The sequence below is a fragment of the Notamacropus eugenii genome, chromosome 1 (genome assembly GCF_028372415.1).
Source record: "Notamacropus eugenii isolate mMacEug1 chromosome 1, mMacEug1.pri_v2, whole genome shotgun sequence".
Taxonomy (NCBI): domain Eukaryota; kingdom Metazoa; phylum Chordata; class Mammalia; order Diprotodontia; family Macropodidae; genus Notamacropus; species Notamacropus eugenii.
In genome coordinates, this window is record NC_092872.1 from 468,938,405 (window position 1) to 468,953,970 (window position 15,566).

Genomic DNA, 15,566 nt, shown 5'->3' on the forward strand with positions numbered 1-15,566 from the left:
GAGCTAGAAAAGGCATATTTATGGTTTAATAATATGAGGTCACCACTTTACATATCCAGAAGGTAGTAAGAACATTATATACCTGGAAAAAACTATTTAGTAAAAAAAATAGATATGTATTATTGCTTACAAAATACTTTTGTGAGAATAAATAACATAATTGATGCTTTGCTTAATTTATAGCTACCTAGTAGAATGAAATACAGTATGCTGACATTAACTTGATGACATAAAAAGCCCACAATTCATGTATATTTTATTTAGCATTTAGAGTCTAAGAAGTATGATTATTTTTAAAAATCATCATGCCTTCATATATGTTGAAAGAACTGAATTTTATGATAAGATCATGTACTTACTCTTTTGGAGGAAAAACATGTTAGATAATGATGTATATACATTTTTATAAGTGAATCAATCAATCAGTATTTATTAAATGCCTACTGTGTACCAAGCACAATGCTAGGTGCTGGGGATACAGACAAAACAAAAAACCAGTTCATTTCTTTAAGAAGCTTTATATAAAGTTTAGGAAGAGTGCCTTAGATCCATATAGTTAATGAGTTTACTGTCTACTGAAGATGCTAGATAATCTTGAATCCTTCTTGAAAGTACATGATTTTTCACTAGGAAGAATAGGAAATTCATAGAAAATTATATTTGTTCCTGTAAAAAGATTCCTTTTTACCAAATTTTAGGTCCTTTTATGGATCGGACAGATATGTAACATGTATATATGAAATAAAGCAGAGGGGACAGGATATTGGGGTTGGTAGGTTATATTTTAATACTTGGTTATGGAGGAGATAGAATCTAATTCAGTATAATCATTTTAGTGTGTCTCCTTTTTCCAATTATTGAGGGGGAAAGTTGAAAGTATCTTTTTCACTAATTGCAATAGCCAAAAAAATTTTCACACCTGAACCTCATGAATACTTCAAAAAAATTTCAGACTACCTGAGTATGTAAAGTACCAAATGATACACACAAGAAAATTGAAATTAATTTTGAATTTAAGAGGACTCCATCCACCAGTTACACACATAGCAGTCATTAGAGAATATGTTTTCTAGGTGTACTCAGAGCATCAGCTAGTTAAAGCATTGGTCCAAAGTAGTACAAAATTTAAAAATAAAGAAAAAGAGACAATGCTGCTTGTGATTATAACAATTTTGGCATATTTAAACAAACTGTTAATGCTAGGAAATAGAAGTAAAGAAATTAATTCTTAATGTCACCATTCCTTAATTGTTTAATTGATGCAAAATTCTACATTGAAGGAGCCAAAATCCCCAAGAAATTGCCTTTTTCAGTAATCATTTGATCCCCTTATCAACTGAGTACCAACTAATTTGTTCAGCAGCCCAGAGGAGGATGATAGAAGATTGTAAGCTGTATGGCATAAAAATCCTTCAGTCTAAAAAGAATAAAGGTTGTGGTTTACCCAAATGACAATGGAGAGCCATTTAAGTATAAAGTAGGATTCATCATATTATCAGTGATGACTTGTACACCAGAAGTAGTATAAGAAGATAATATTAAGTTTATATATGATCATAAAAGGATGAAACAATAACAATGGACAACTTGCTATAGATGTATACACAAAATATTTAGAAAACCAGAAGATTGCCTCTAAGACATTGGGTGGATAATCTTTGGAGGGTTTACAAGAACACATGGCTAAAAATTGGGTAAGATGATGTAGTTTTATGGAATTATTATGATCTCCCACCATTATTATGATAAAGAGGAATAAATACACCAGTGAAATCAGTCAATCACCAAGCATTTATTAAGTTTCAGGTATGTGCCAAGAACTTTACTAATTGCCAGGAACACAAAGACAAAAATGACAGTCCCTGTGCTCAAGGAAGACTGTGTTTTCTATCAGAGGAGATGACGTGTACATATTAATATATATACAAAATAAAGTAATTTAGGTAGTAATTTAGCTGTGAGAGTAAAGAAGGTTTTGATAAAGGAGCTATCATGGCATAATGGAAAGCTTGCTAGACTTGGAATCATGAAGACGTGGCTTCAGACCTCATTCCTGACACTTCAGCTGTATAACAAGGCAAGTCACTTAATCTTACCAGGCTTCAATTTTATATCTATAAATGGGTATAATAATAGCACCTATTTCACAGGGTTGTTGTGTGAATCACATAAGATAAAGTGTATAAAGCACTTTGCATGAGAATGCTGTATTAATGTTAATTATTTCTATTATTGTCTATTGGTGCTTGAGCTGAGGTGAGGAAGCAGAGCATTCTAGAAATGAATGATGGCCTGTACAAAGCACCACCCAAATATGGGAGATGCATAACCAAGGAGGCCAGTTTGTCTAGAACTTAGAGGGCAAGAAAGGTGCTGTTATATAACAAGGCTAAAAATATGAACTGTACCAAGTCACAAGGGGCTTTAAAAGGAAAACAGAAGTTTTTGTTTTATCTTAGGGACAGTAGGGAGTCACTGAAGCAGAAGAATAAAATGGTCACACCTGTGCTTAACAAAAATCACTTCAACAGCTCTCTACAGGCTGAATGGGAGTGACTAGGGACTTGAATTAGGAGGCCATTCTAGTAGTCCAGGCAAGAGGTAAAGAGGGCCTAGACCAGTGAGGAGGTGACTGTGTGAATAGTTAGAAGGGGAAAATTTGGGAGATTTTTGTAGACTGAGAAATGTAAAGGCGATGGTGATGATGCTAGCTGACATTTATATAATACCTTCTATGTGCCAGGTACTGTGCTAAGTGATCCTCACAACTCTGAGAAGTATTTGTTGAAGTTTAAACTCTGGGACATCAAAACCTGTTGGGATTTCATGATATGCTGGTGTGGAACTGTCTCTCAAAGAATTCAGTCAGACCACCTCCAATCCATGTATAGGCATTTATTGAGATTGACGCCTCTCATGAAGCTGGCTAAGTTCTGAGAGGAACCACCAACTTCAGAGAAAGCAAGATGGATTTTTATAGGGTGAAGATGCTGATTACACAATCAAAATTTACATAGAATGTAGGAATATGATCAATATTAAAAAGGCAGGGATTAGGGATTAGGTAATGGAGGAGGGGTCTCATCTATGGTTCAGAGGTTAAACATTCTGGTCATGCTGCCCTCCAATTGGCTAGCTATTGCGGTCCTGTCTGGTCAAGATAGATGGTTAGGTATTGTGGTCCTGTCTTGGGCTAGATGGATGAAGTGATTGTGATTGAATATAAGAACACACCTGTTCAAATATGTGGGAATGGGTCTGGGGGCTGTAGCTAGATAGAGGTAGTGACTGGGTTCCCATCACATGGACATGCCTACTGTTTCTGTGGGAACTAAGAGTTCAGGGACACACCTGTTGTTCTAATGAGCAGTGAGGCCTACATGAAGAAGTTAGGACATTGATGGAGTGGCTGGTACTGTTGTGGGAAATTTTACTTTTTCCTTTTAAAAGCCTGTGCATTGTTCCCTCAGTCAACTTTAATGACCTTTAAACAGTTTTGTTGTAGTTTTAGTCATTCAGTTGTTTCTGATCCTTTGTGCCCCCATTTGGAGTTTTCTTGGCAAAGATCCTGGACTAGTTTGCCCTTGCCTTCACCAACTCATTTTACAGATGAAGAAACTGAGGCAAACAGGGTTAGATGACTTGTCCAGGGTCACACAATCAGTGTCTGAGACCATATTTGAATACAGGAAGATGAATCTTCCCAAGTTCAGGCCTGGCACTCAATCTATGCCATCTAGCTGACCCCCCCAAAATTTTACTGTCCTTAAACTATAATGATGAGTGAAATTTTCTCCTACTTCTGGCCATATGGAGACAGATTTCTGGCCCTTGATCTTGTGCATCATTTCCTCTTGTGTCTCACCCATTTACTTGACCAACCTCTAGTCACTACTGAACATATATTACCTTGGAGATAGGTATGTCTTTTATATTCTTTGGTATTAGTGAAATATAATTATCAGAATGAAAGGAAGAAGACATTGTGCCCAGAGGATGATAGATATCACAGTGTCAGAGGCTTAGGAGGAGAATGAGACAGAGTCCCTTATGCCAACACACTGGGCAAAGATTAAACAAAAAAGAGACACAGAGCATTTGATGACAAATGGATGAATTCTTGTCTTTTACCTGCTCTAAAAGCTTCAGTTTCTACAGTAGTGTGGCTCCCTATTTTGTGTGGGATAAAATACAAACCTTTCACCTTTAAAACCCTTTACAATCTGTCTTTAATAACCTACTTTTCAGGCTTATAATTTATTACTCCCCTTGAAAGCCTACAGTCTAGCCATATTGACTACATGCTGTTCCGCATGAAAACATTCAACCTTCCATCTCTGCCATTTTATTTTATCTTAGGGACAGTAGGGAGTCACTGAAGCAGAAGAGTAAAATGGTCACACCTGTGCTTAACAAAAATCACTTTGGCAGCTCCCTACAGGCTAGATGGGAGTGAGTAGGGACGTCACTCTTGCTTGGAATACTCTCCTTTCTCATTTCTCCTGTTAGAATCCCTAGCTTCTTTCAGAGTTTATTTCAAGTGCCACCTCCTCCATGAGGCCTGTCCTGATCCTCCCAGCAATTAGTATTCCTCCCTACCCATCAGTGAATTAGTTTGTAATTTGTATTTTGAATTTACCTTGTATCAGCTTTATATTTACATCTCTTTACACATTTCCCTTGTCAATTCTTTGGTGAGTATAGATCCTTTCATTTTTGTCTTTGTATCTCTAACACCTAGCACTGGTGCCTGGCTCTTAATAAATGTTTATTGATTCATAGGATGATTGATACTCCCAAGAATCATTATTGTACATGAAAATCCCTCTGTCCCTTGTGACAGTGACCCATTGACCATTAATTAAATGAGTTCCTAAAGGTTCTGTTCTACCTCGAAACCTAGCAGAATGGAGTTGAGCAAAATTCTTTTTTATTAGACTCACCTAGCTATTCATCATTAAAAGCCTATTTAATTTATTATCCAAGATTGTTAATTTCCCCTAGTCATTCATGAAATTGAATGTTTACCAATGTATATTTAGGAATTTTCCAAATCTGGCCACCAATTTGTTTTTTATTTCTTTTAACTAACTTCAGGGAATTGAAATTAAAGGCTTTTAAAAATTGCTTATATTGTTACTATGTTAGAAATTAGAAAATCCAAAAGTTTTTTCTACTTTTTCTTTTTCCTGAGGATGCATAGATTAAAATTTCTTTTAAGCTAAGATGCTTAGTTAACATAGCTCTTCATTATAAAGATTCGTGTATATAACACTGATTGAGTTGCATTCTTCAAAGGCAACTACTGTTTTTAAAGAAAAAAGCTTATTGGTTTTACACATGGTTAACCTACCATACAGATTTTAATTTTGTCTTCCAATATTGCTATCATAAAAGAGTTCAGACTGTGTTTTAAACTGACTATACATACACATATAGATTCTTTTCACAGAGAGGAACTTTTTTATTTAGTAAAGAAATATCTCATTTAAAAATTTTCATGATTTTGTAGGCTGTTGACTAAATTTAAGATCTCTTTACTTCTGTGGCAAAAATCTTTGTTAATTTGGGAAAAAAAGACTATGGGGAGATAGCCAGTATAAATTCATGAGAAATCTAAATCATAAAATGTTTAAAGAAATATAATCTGAGTAATTTCAAGGTCATTAATGATTCCGACCCTTTTTAAATTGTAGCACAATTTCATGACACTTCTTTTCTTTCTAAAAGTAAAATATGATCTGTACGTAATTCGAAATGATCTCCCAATGTCCTGGTTGGGACGTTGGAATTAACCAACGTCCTCCTACTAGGAGTTAATTGGCAGCATCTAGGGCTAGAGGTTAATTGGAAAAAACCAACTGAACTAATGGACAAAGTGTTGCCACGTGGAGAGATATCAAGCTATGTCTGTTTGAATAAATAAATATAAATAATAGTGAGCATGGTAATCATTAGCAATGAATGATTTTTAAAGATATTTTCAAATAATTTCATAATAATAATTTATTTCTGAATTATGCTCTTTCCATTGTTGTTTTCACTATTAATTTATGCTAACAACTCTTTATAGATAGTACATACATAAATTTCAGTTCTACTGTTGCAAATTATTATGAATCTTCAAACTAATAGCATATTACACATATACACTGATAAAGCGTATAGTTCATTTAAGTAAGATGATCTTCAAAGTTAAGCTAAAAGAAAAAAAGTTTGCTGAGGATGCAGAAGGGAAACATGGAGAAGCAGCAAAAGTTTCTGTAAAGAAAAAAATTGTTTTAGCTTACTTAACCTGATAAGCAACTCTTGCAGCTATTTGTAGAATGCAAGACTCCATAAAAAGTATGAGGTTCTGTGCCTTATAAGTAGCTTAGGATGGATAGTTTATTTTTTACTTTAAAATACACATTTTTGAGTTTTAAATGTATGTAAAATATTAAAATTTCAAATAGATACAATAATTTACCTTTATGAAAACTTGTTTTAATTTTTGAGTCCATAGTCTAAATCTTCTAAATCTCAGTCAGTTTTGATGATATTAAATGATATCATCCCTTACATGACTTTTTACTTTTAAGAATAATTTAGATTTTAAAAATTATAATCATATTCCAATCATATGATCATACTTCACTTTGCATAGTGTTTGTAACAGAGATTTTATCCTTTCTTTACCACAATAATCCACTCTTTTTTAAGAAAAATAGAAGTACTTAAGCTTGAACTAATCCTTTTCCTGCTTTATTTAAATATTTGATGGCTTTAAAATTTTCTTTCTTTTTAAAGTACAAAAAACTTCATATTGTCTTTATTTCCATTAAGACTAAGTTCATCTATTCTTAGGCCTATACTATCAAACTGATTATTTTGACCGTAAAAAATTATTTTGCACTTTGGCGTGTATTTTCAAAACCACACAAAAAATATTAAAAACTAAAAATACACATTGCTTAAGCAGTAAAATAGCTGACTGAAAGAGATGAACCTTTTGATACATCTTGAAGACCATCAGTGTCCAAGTTTTGAGAAAATTCTTTACTAACCAAATTTTGTTTACTGAGGATTTGCAATCCTTTTATCCTTTTGTGGCAATGGGCACAATACTCTTCCTCTTGTTGTCAGGGAAAAGAAGGGAAAGAAATCTCATAAAATTAGTCTGTGTGTGTCAACCTTTTGAAAATATTAATTAATCTTTTAAAATAAGTTATAAAATTGCTCCTCTTATGGTTAATTCCAGAAGAGAAGATCGAATCGCCAAGTTAAAAGGAAAAAGTATGCTGAAGATGCAGAAGGAAAACAGTCAGAAGAAGAAGCAAAAGTTTCTGTGAAAATCAAAAAAAGTTCAGCTTCTTTACCAACTGAACAACCTTTGCAGTTATTTGTGGTAAGCAGAATTATAGACTGACAGGGAGAATATGAAAACCCATCTTTAATTCCTTTTAATTATTTTCTTCTAATAAGTAAAATGTGTCTCTTGTGATTTCTACCTTATCTCATTAACAATTTTAAGAGGTTCTCTCTTTTCTTTCTGCTTGAGTATTTCTCAAGCAGCTAAGGCATTTCTTTAAGAAAAGCATTCTAGTACTGTTTTCTTCTATTTTTCTTTTGTATTGATTTTTCTCCCCTTTCTCTTTTTAAGTTAGTACTTTGTTCCTCTGATTAATTTTAATTGTACTAATTTGATGCTAGCCCACTCCCACACCGTTTCCCATTCACTTTTATATGCCTTTTTCAACATTCCTTTAAGTAAACCTTCCTGTCTTCTTCCCTTTCTTCCATTTGTCTGTCTCTTTCTTTAATGTATATGAATATAGACCAGGTAAGATGAGAAGCATTTATTAGGCTTTTACTATGTACTTGGCACATGCTAAGAACTGGGAATACAAACAAAAGCAGAAAGTCTCTGTCCTGAAGAAGCTTACATTCTAATGAGGGAAGACAGTACATAAAATGGAAGGAGAATGGAGGCATGGGGTTGAAAGTTTGGAAAATCAGGAGCCCAGCTAGGAGGGGACTGGGCCCTTCTCTAGGATGGAGTCCTAAGGAGGAATTCACCGATGGGAGAAGGGAGCTAACACTAAGGAGAGATGTTGGGTGAGGAGACCCCTGGTGGTAAGGGCATCTGCCAAGGTGAGATTGCAGCTGAGGCATGATGTTGAGTTCTGAGAAATCAGAAACGGAGCCAAGAGAGCGAATGGAGGTTGGCCAACTCACCAGTTGAAGGAACTCACCAATGGGAAAAGGGTTTTGGCATGTTTGTGACTGAAATAACATTCTGTTGTGGCATTCTTTTCCAAGTCTTTCTTTGCTTTGTCCTTTTCCTTTTTCTCTTCCTTTCTATTATGAGTCCTATTCATTGGTATGGGTTCATGAGCTATACTTCTTTATTCTTTCTATGCCCCATATGAATATAGAACTGCTAAAATAAAATTAAAAAATTGAATTCCCCTCATCACATTTCTGGGGCAAGTAGGTGGTGCAGTGGATAAAACACTGAACTTAGAATCAGGAATACTTATCTTTTTGAGTTCAAATCCAACCTCAGACACTTAGTGGACCTGTGACCCTGGGCAAATCACTTAACCCTGTTTGCCTCAGTTCCTCATCTGTAAAATGAGCTGGAGAAGGAAATGGCAAGCCCCTGCAGTATCTTTGTCCAAAAAAAAAAAAAAGCCCAAAATAGGGTCACAGAGAGTTTCATACAACTTGGCAACATCATATTTCTATTTTATTGCATTTGTACATCTTACCCCATATTCCCTTTGTTTTGCTGAATGTCATTATTAGAACGATCAATTCAGAAGAAAGCCATGTCAAATGGAAGTCACTCTATGTTCAGAGCCTTGGTCCTATTCCTTTCCCCATGACCTTTTCTCCCTACCAGCTATGAGTTCTTTTATCCTTGGGCTCATGTATCTCCTCTCCTTGTGTGAGATGCAGTTCTGGTTAGGTTCAACTCTTTCTTGGAAAAAGGTATATTCTAATGTCTAAATTCCCCCATTAGAAGGTCCCTGCTTCTTATAGACATATATTTCATTCCATGTCAGAAAGTCTAAACAATTACTATTATTATTCTTTCCCTGATTGTGGGTGGGCTGTGCATAGAGAGGGGAGGAGAGGCATCTCTGTGGCTCCTGAGGCATTTCTTCATTTTAAAAATTTAGTCTTACTGAGTTTTTTTTTTTTATTAACAAGCATTTATTTTCTCTCTCTCCTCTCCCCTCTCAATTGAACAAGGAAAAAGAAAGGAAAAAAAAAACTTGTAACAAATACATACAGTTATGCAAAGCAAATTGCTACATTGGCTATGTCCAATAATGTATATCTCATTCTGCATCTTGAGTCTATCACCTCTCTCTCAGGAGGTGGATAGCATGCTTCATTTTTGGGCCTCTGGAACAATGATTTGTCATGTTTATCAGAGTTAGCAATTCTTTCACATTTGTTTCTCTTTATAATGTTATTATTCGATAGTGTGTTCTCTTTGATTCCACACAGTTCACTCTGTATCATTTTATATATGTTGTTCCACTTCTCTTTGAAGTTATCCGCCATTTTGTAATTTTTTTTACATGATATAGTATACTATTACTTTAATGTACCATAATTTGTTTAGCCATTCACCAATGCAACCAAGGTGACAACCAAATAAACTCCCTTAGTTTCCAGTTTGTTGCTACTACAAAGAGAGGTCCTATACATATTTTTATAGATTATGGGCACTTCTCTTTCTTTGACCTCTTTAGATTATGGGCCTTAAGTTTTACTTAGTATAGGCATATAGGTATTATTTGGTCAGTGAGGCATTTCTTTAAATATTTATTCAGTAAAAATTTATTCTAACTATAATAGTAAGAAAAGACAACATTAGCCATAGTTTCTTGTATGGAAAAATGAAATATTTAATGTTTGTTTATCATTGTGATTTTACCTAATAGAGTAGAACCCTAGTATGTTGGACAAAGTACTGGCATTAGAGTTAAGAACTCTGGAGCTTAGACCTGGTCTCCAGCTTTTACTAGCCATGTGACCAGGCAAATCAGTTCATTTCTTTGAACTTCATTTTCCTTACCTCTAAAATGGGGTTAATGATGCATGTAGTACATACTTCACAGGGTATTACGATGGCGTATTTAAAACATTTTGTAAACCATAAAGCACTATGCAAATAATCAGTTCTTATCATTATTAGTATTACTTGTTTCCAGAACTCACAATTAGCATATAGTACATTTGTGGATTAATGAGGTGACTTGGTATACAGATTCATTCATATATTTTAGCCAAGAGTCTGTGTGACCTGAGCTCTTCCTGATTGCCAGCCTTTGATCCAGGTTAATTGCTTACATAGTGAAATTGTCATTTAGCATTTACTCAAATTCATTCAACATCCTAACACAGCTTCTTTAGAATTATTATTAGTGTCCCTTGAAAAGGCTTTTTCCACTTCAGTGTTACACAAATGATGAACTGTTGTTATTGTCTTGAAGGCCACATTAAATAGTTTTGAGAAATCTTATAGTTTAAAAAATATTTCATAATCCCCCTAAAAGCTTACCTACTTCCCCTAACTTTCTATTTATAATGATTGCTTAGCTTTATCCTTTCAATCGTCTGGACTCTACATCTTTGGCTCTTCTGTATCCTTCATCTTCCAAGTCCAAACATTAGAAGCATCTAAATGACACAGTGTTAGTCTTTAAATCAGGAAAACCTGAGTTCAGATTCTACCTCAGAGTCTTACTTTGTGACTTTGGGCCATTAACCTCTCCCAGCTTTCATTTCTTCACCTGTAAAATGGAATAGTAATAGTTCTTGCCTCATATAATTCTTGTGAGGATCAAATGAGATAATAAGAAAGCCCTTTGTAAATCTTCAAGTACTATATAAATGCCAGCCATTGTTTGTTGTTGTTATTATCAGTCAAATCTTGTTGATTCAGCCTCCACAATATCTCTTTAATCTGTCTCCTTTAAATTTGAACTACCCAACTTGTTCAAGCTTTTGTCATCTATCACTTAAGCTGTTGTAAAAAGTACCCAACTTGCCTTGAAATCTCCCTATTCTCCAATCACTAAAACATGCAGTTAGAAAGGATCTTTGAGTTCCACCCATACCTGACTAGAATTCTCTTTCTAACATCCTCAGGAAGCAGTCATCCAGTTTTCATTTGAAGACTTCACAGGAAAGGGAACCCAGTGCTTTTTGATGCAGCCCATTTTATATTCAGATAGCTCTCTCTAATTTTTAAGAAGTTTTTCCCTATATATAGTATTCCCTTTATGATATCCTCCCATGGTTGGGTCCACAGAGGGATGCCTACTCCAGTTTCAAGATAGTCTAGGTCTATATTCCTAAAACTGTTGCTTGTGGGCCCCTACCAGTGAATTTGCCTTCAGTCAGCCAGAAGCCACAGTGATCTTATGCATTTACTGAGACGGAATAGGAAGAAGAGTAGCTACAAAACATCTTTCCCTTCATTCATATATTTTAGCCAAAATTATACACAGAGTATACTAGTAGAGAGATATACACTTCAGGAGCCCATGTAGCAGAGATAACTCACACTACAGAGTACCCCTTCTTTTCTTCTGGTATCCTTATGATGCTCCCCTTGTGCACAGCATCTCTTCTGGTCATATCACTCTGTGGAGATTCCTGGATCTGATCCCTACTGGGCACAGTGAGTCCTACTAGGTAAGTAATTGCATTGCAACATGCCAAGACTGATTTGGCAGGGATAGGGGAATCCCTGCCCTCCCCAAGAGGTATGAAGAGGGATTCTATCTAGAGAGCTGAGCTGTTATTCCATAGTAGGCTCTTATCAACCACCACAATTCATACTTCTTCATGCTACCCTGCCTCAAACCAATCTCTTGAGCAAAGGTTCTTAACCTTTGGTCTTTGAACTTATATGTTTTAATAACTGTATTTCAGCTTAATTTGTTTTCTTTATTACACTACGTATTTTATGCTTTTAAAAATAATATTTTGAGAAAAGGTCCCTAGGTTTCAGTAGACAAAGAAGTCCATGACACAAAAAGGTTAAGAATCCTTGTCATAGAGACTGTCTTGCCACCAGAGAAGTAGATGGCCTTTCTAATTCTATCAGGACAGTTAAGTGGTACAGTGGATAGACTGTGAGGCCTAGAGTCAAATAGATTGATCTTCCTGAGTTCAAGTCTGACCTTAGACACTTAACAGCTGTGTGACCTTAGGCAAGGGACTTAACTCTGCCTTTGTTCCTATCTGTAAAATGAGCTGGAGATGGAAATGGCAAACTACTCCAATATCTCTGCTAAGAAAACCCCAAATGGGGTCACAGAAAGTTGGACAGGACTGAAAAACAACTTAACAACAACTACCTTGATTGAAGGACTTATTGATAGTTCTTTTAAACCCTTCAGAACTCCTTGACCCTCTTACCTGGTGCTTGTTCTGTCATCACCTAGAGTTTGGAGTGATAATGTGGAGGAACCTGGGTACTCCTGATCAGTTCCTCAATTCTAATTAGACCAAACCTGAATCCATCTATCTGTAACATGTACCTGTTGCTAACTCTGCCCTCCAGGTCTTATCTGAGCAAGTTGAATCCCTTTTTATATATGATAGTCCTTCAGGTACTTAAAGATAACTGTCTTGTCACTCTAAATTTCTTCACTCTAAATATCCCTGCTTCCTTCAACTGATTCACCTAGGATATGATCTGGATGACCTTTTAGATAGTTCCTTGCTTATGGGTGTCTTTTCTAAAATGTAATGTCCAGAACTGAACATAGTTCTCTAGATATAGTCCAACCAGGGCTATGCAATGGAACCATCACCTCTGGACACTTATCTCTCTCTTTTAATGCAGTCTAAGATTGCATTAGCTGTCAGATCACATTGTTTTTTCAAACTGAACTTGAAATATAATGAAATCCCAAAGTTGTTTTTTTTTTCAGAAGTTGCATTTTGATGCCCCTCATCTTATACTTGTGAAGTGTAAGATTTTGCATTTATCCCTATTAAATTTCACATTATTAAAAAGATTGAAGGTAGCTAGGTGGCACAGTGGATAGAGCACCAAGCTTGCAGTCAGGAAGACTCATCTTCATGAATTCAAATCCAGTCTCAGACACTTACTGACTGTTACCCTGGACACGTCACATAACCGTGTTTGCCTCTGTTCCTTCATCTATAAAATGAGCTGGAGAAAGAAAAAGCAAACCTCTTCAGTATGTTTGCCAAGAAAACCTGAATGGGGTCACAGAATATGAGACAGAACTGCAAAATGACACAACAAAAGCAAGTAAGATTCAACCAAACATTCTACCCTGCCTAGATAGTTTTAACTTCTGACTTTATTCATATTATTTTAATCTTCTAGTTTTATGTCATTTGAAAACTTGATAAATATACTATCTTTATCAAAATCCTTATTAAAAATTTGAAATAGCACAGGACAGGTGGAACTCCACGGGACACAGTGCCATATACTTTCCTCCAAGTTGACATTAACATAGTATTGAGTGCCATAGGGATCTGGTCTTTAAAGTCGTTTGCAGACTTGATTTTTCCTTTCCTTGATCTGGGGAATGGTTATGCCTCTTTGGTCCTGTGATGCCTCTCCCATTTTCAGCATTCTTTCAGTGGTCACTTATAGTAATTCAGCAGTCACATCTTCCAGTTTTTTCATTATCCTCCAGTAATGATTTGAATTCATCAAGAGTAGACAGATATAGTCTACTGCAGTTAGAAAGAGAGCTGAATTTGGAATCAGAACCCAATTTAAGATGTCTGCGGGACATCCAATTCAAGATGTCTAATAGGTGTTTGGAGATGAGAAACCAGAGGTAAAGAGTTGTTAGGGCTGGACAAATAGATCTGAGATTCATCTGCATGGATTTTATCATTGAATCCATGGGAAATGATGAGATCACAAAGTGAAATAGCACTGAGAGTGAAGAAAAGAGAGCCAGAACTTAGCTGAAGGGTACCCACAGTTAGAAGGCACAACCTGAAGGAAGAAAAAAGGGAGAGTCAGACAAGTAGGAGGAAAGTCAAGAGAGAGCAGTGCTATAAAATTCTAAAGAAAAAAAGTATTAAGGAGAAGGTCACTGAAAGGTCAGTAAGTCTGAGGATGGAGGAAAAAAACCATTAGATACGGCAGTTAAGAGATCATTGGTAGGATTGGTAATAATAATCCTTAATAATCTTGGAATTTCAACTCCCAGTTAATAATTTTTATTCTGTCTTTTCTGGTTTCCTGGGCAGAAATAAAAATGAACTGTTAGTTGAGCAGTTCTACTTTCTCTTTTTGTCATCTATTGCCATTATCCTATCCACCTAAGCCAGAGATTTTGTCCTTTCTTTGATCTTCCTCTTTCCCACATTATACTAAGAAAACTTTGTTATTTTTAACATGCCTTCCCAGCTTCAGCTCATTGTAAGCTTTATTTCAATTGACACCATTTTTATAGAATCAAGCCACATTTTTGTGTTTGTTCTTAGTTATCTGCCTTTGCTTTCATCAGACATATGTGTCCTTTTCAGTCAGTGAGTTCCCTTTGCATCTGCATTGGACTTTGGAAACCACTCACTTTTCTCTGTTTTTTGAAATTGTTTCCATTTATGCCTTTAGAATTTTATTTTTGAAGTTTTCCCTCCCTCCTGGGCTGAATTGCTCAGTAGAATTTCAATCCCTGGGATTCTACTTAGTCTTTCTCTGAATTCTTTAGTGTAACATTGAATGCCCTTTTTAATTTTACTTCATCCTTCCTTTGCAGCTTTATTTCATACTATTACTCTGCTAGCTGTTACTGATCTTGTCCTACAAATTCTGCCTCTGCATTCACTTGCAGAATCTCTATCCCTTCAGATCTCTGTTCCTCCTCATCTCTACCCATTGAAGTCCTTCCCATTTTTAAGGTCCAGATCACCTTTCTGAAGCTTTTCTACGTTTCTTCTGTTAACCTGCCATAGCTGAAAGTGATCATTTCCCCTCAAATTTTTTAGAGCACTTTATCTATGTATTTGCTCCAAACACCTTCTACCTTATCTCATACTTATTTGTATAGACTCATCCACCCATTAAGTTGTAAACTTCCTGAGAGCAAAGGTATATTTTGATTTCATTTTTGTCTTTGTGTCCTAGCCACCTACCACAGTGTCTTGGGCATAATAAGTTTATAGTAAATGTTAAGTTGAATAAAATTTAAATTTCCCACTTTTCTTAGGAGAATCCAAGTGAAGAAGATGCTGCTATTGTGGACAAAATACTGTCTTCTAGGATAGTAAAGAAGGAAGTGAGTACCTGACTATTTTATATTGTATATTTCATCTTCTTTCTGAATTGTAATAATTGTTCTTTTTTTCCTTAGATATCACCTGGAGTGATGATTGATGCAGAAGAATTTTTTGTAAAATACAAGAATTAGTGAGTATTGATATGTTTAAGACGGTAAAAAAAGGAGACTGATTTAGAATGAAGTACAATGTTTGGAATATTAGGAAGCTATTAATTATCACCCTAATTTATTTTTTAATTTTAATATTGTTTTTATTGTTTAAATTATTGAATT

At 35.3% G+C, this 15,566-nt stretch overlaps 1 protein-coding gene across 19 annotated transcripts in view; it reads left to right on the forward strand.

The window, feature by feature from the left end:
- The window catches only part of CHD9 (chromodomain helicase DNA binding protein 9), a 223,213-nt gene that overhangs the window by 127,565 nt on the left and 80,082 nt on the right, over positions 1 to 15,566 (forward strand). For all 19 annotated transcript variants that reach the window (XM_072632204.1, XM_072632210.1, XM_072632202.1 and 16 more), the window contains 3 exons: positions 7,241 to 7,387; positions 15,222 to 15,290; positions 15,366 to 15,421. In XM_072632204.1, coding sequence (XP_072488305.1) covers positions 7,241 to 7,387; positions 15,222 to 15,290; positions 15,366 to 15,421 — 272 coding nt within the window. The remainder of the gene's footprint in view (positions 1 to 7,240; positions 7,388 to 15,221; positions 15,291 to 15,365; positions 15,422 to 15,566) is intronic.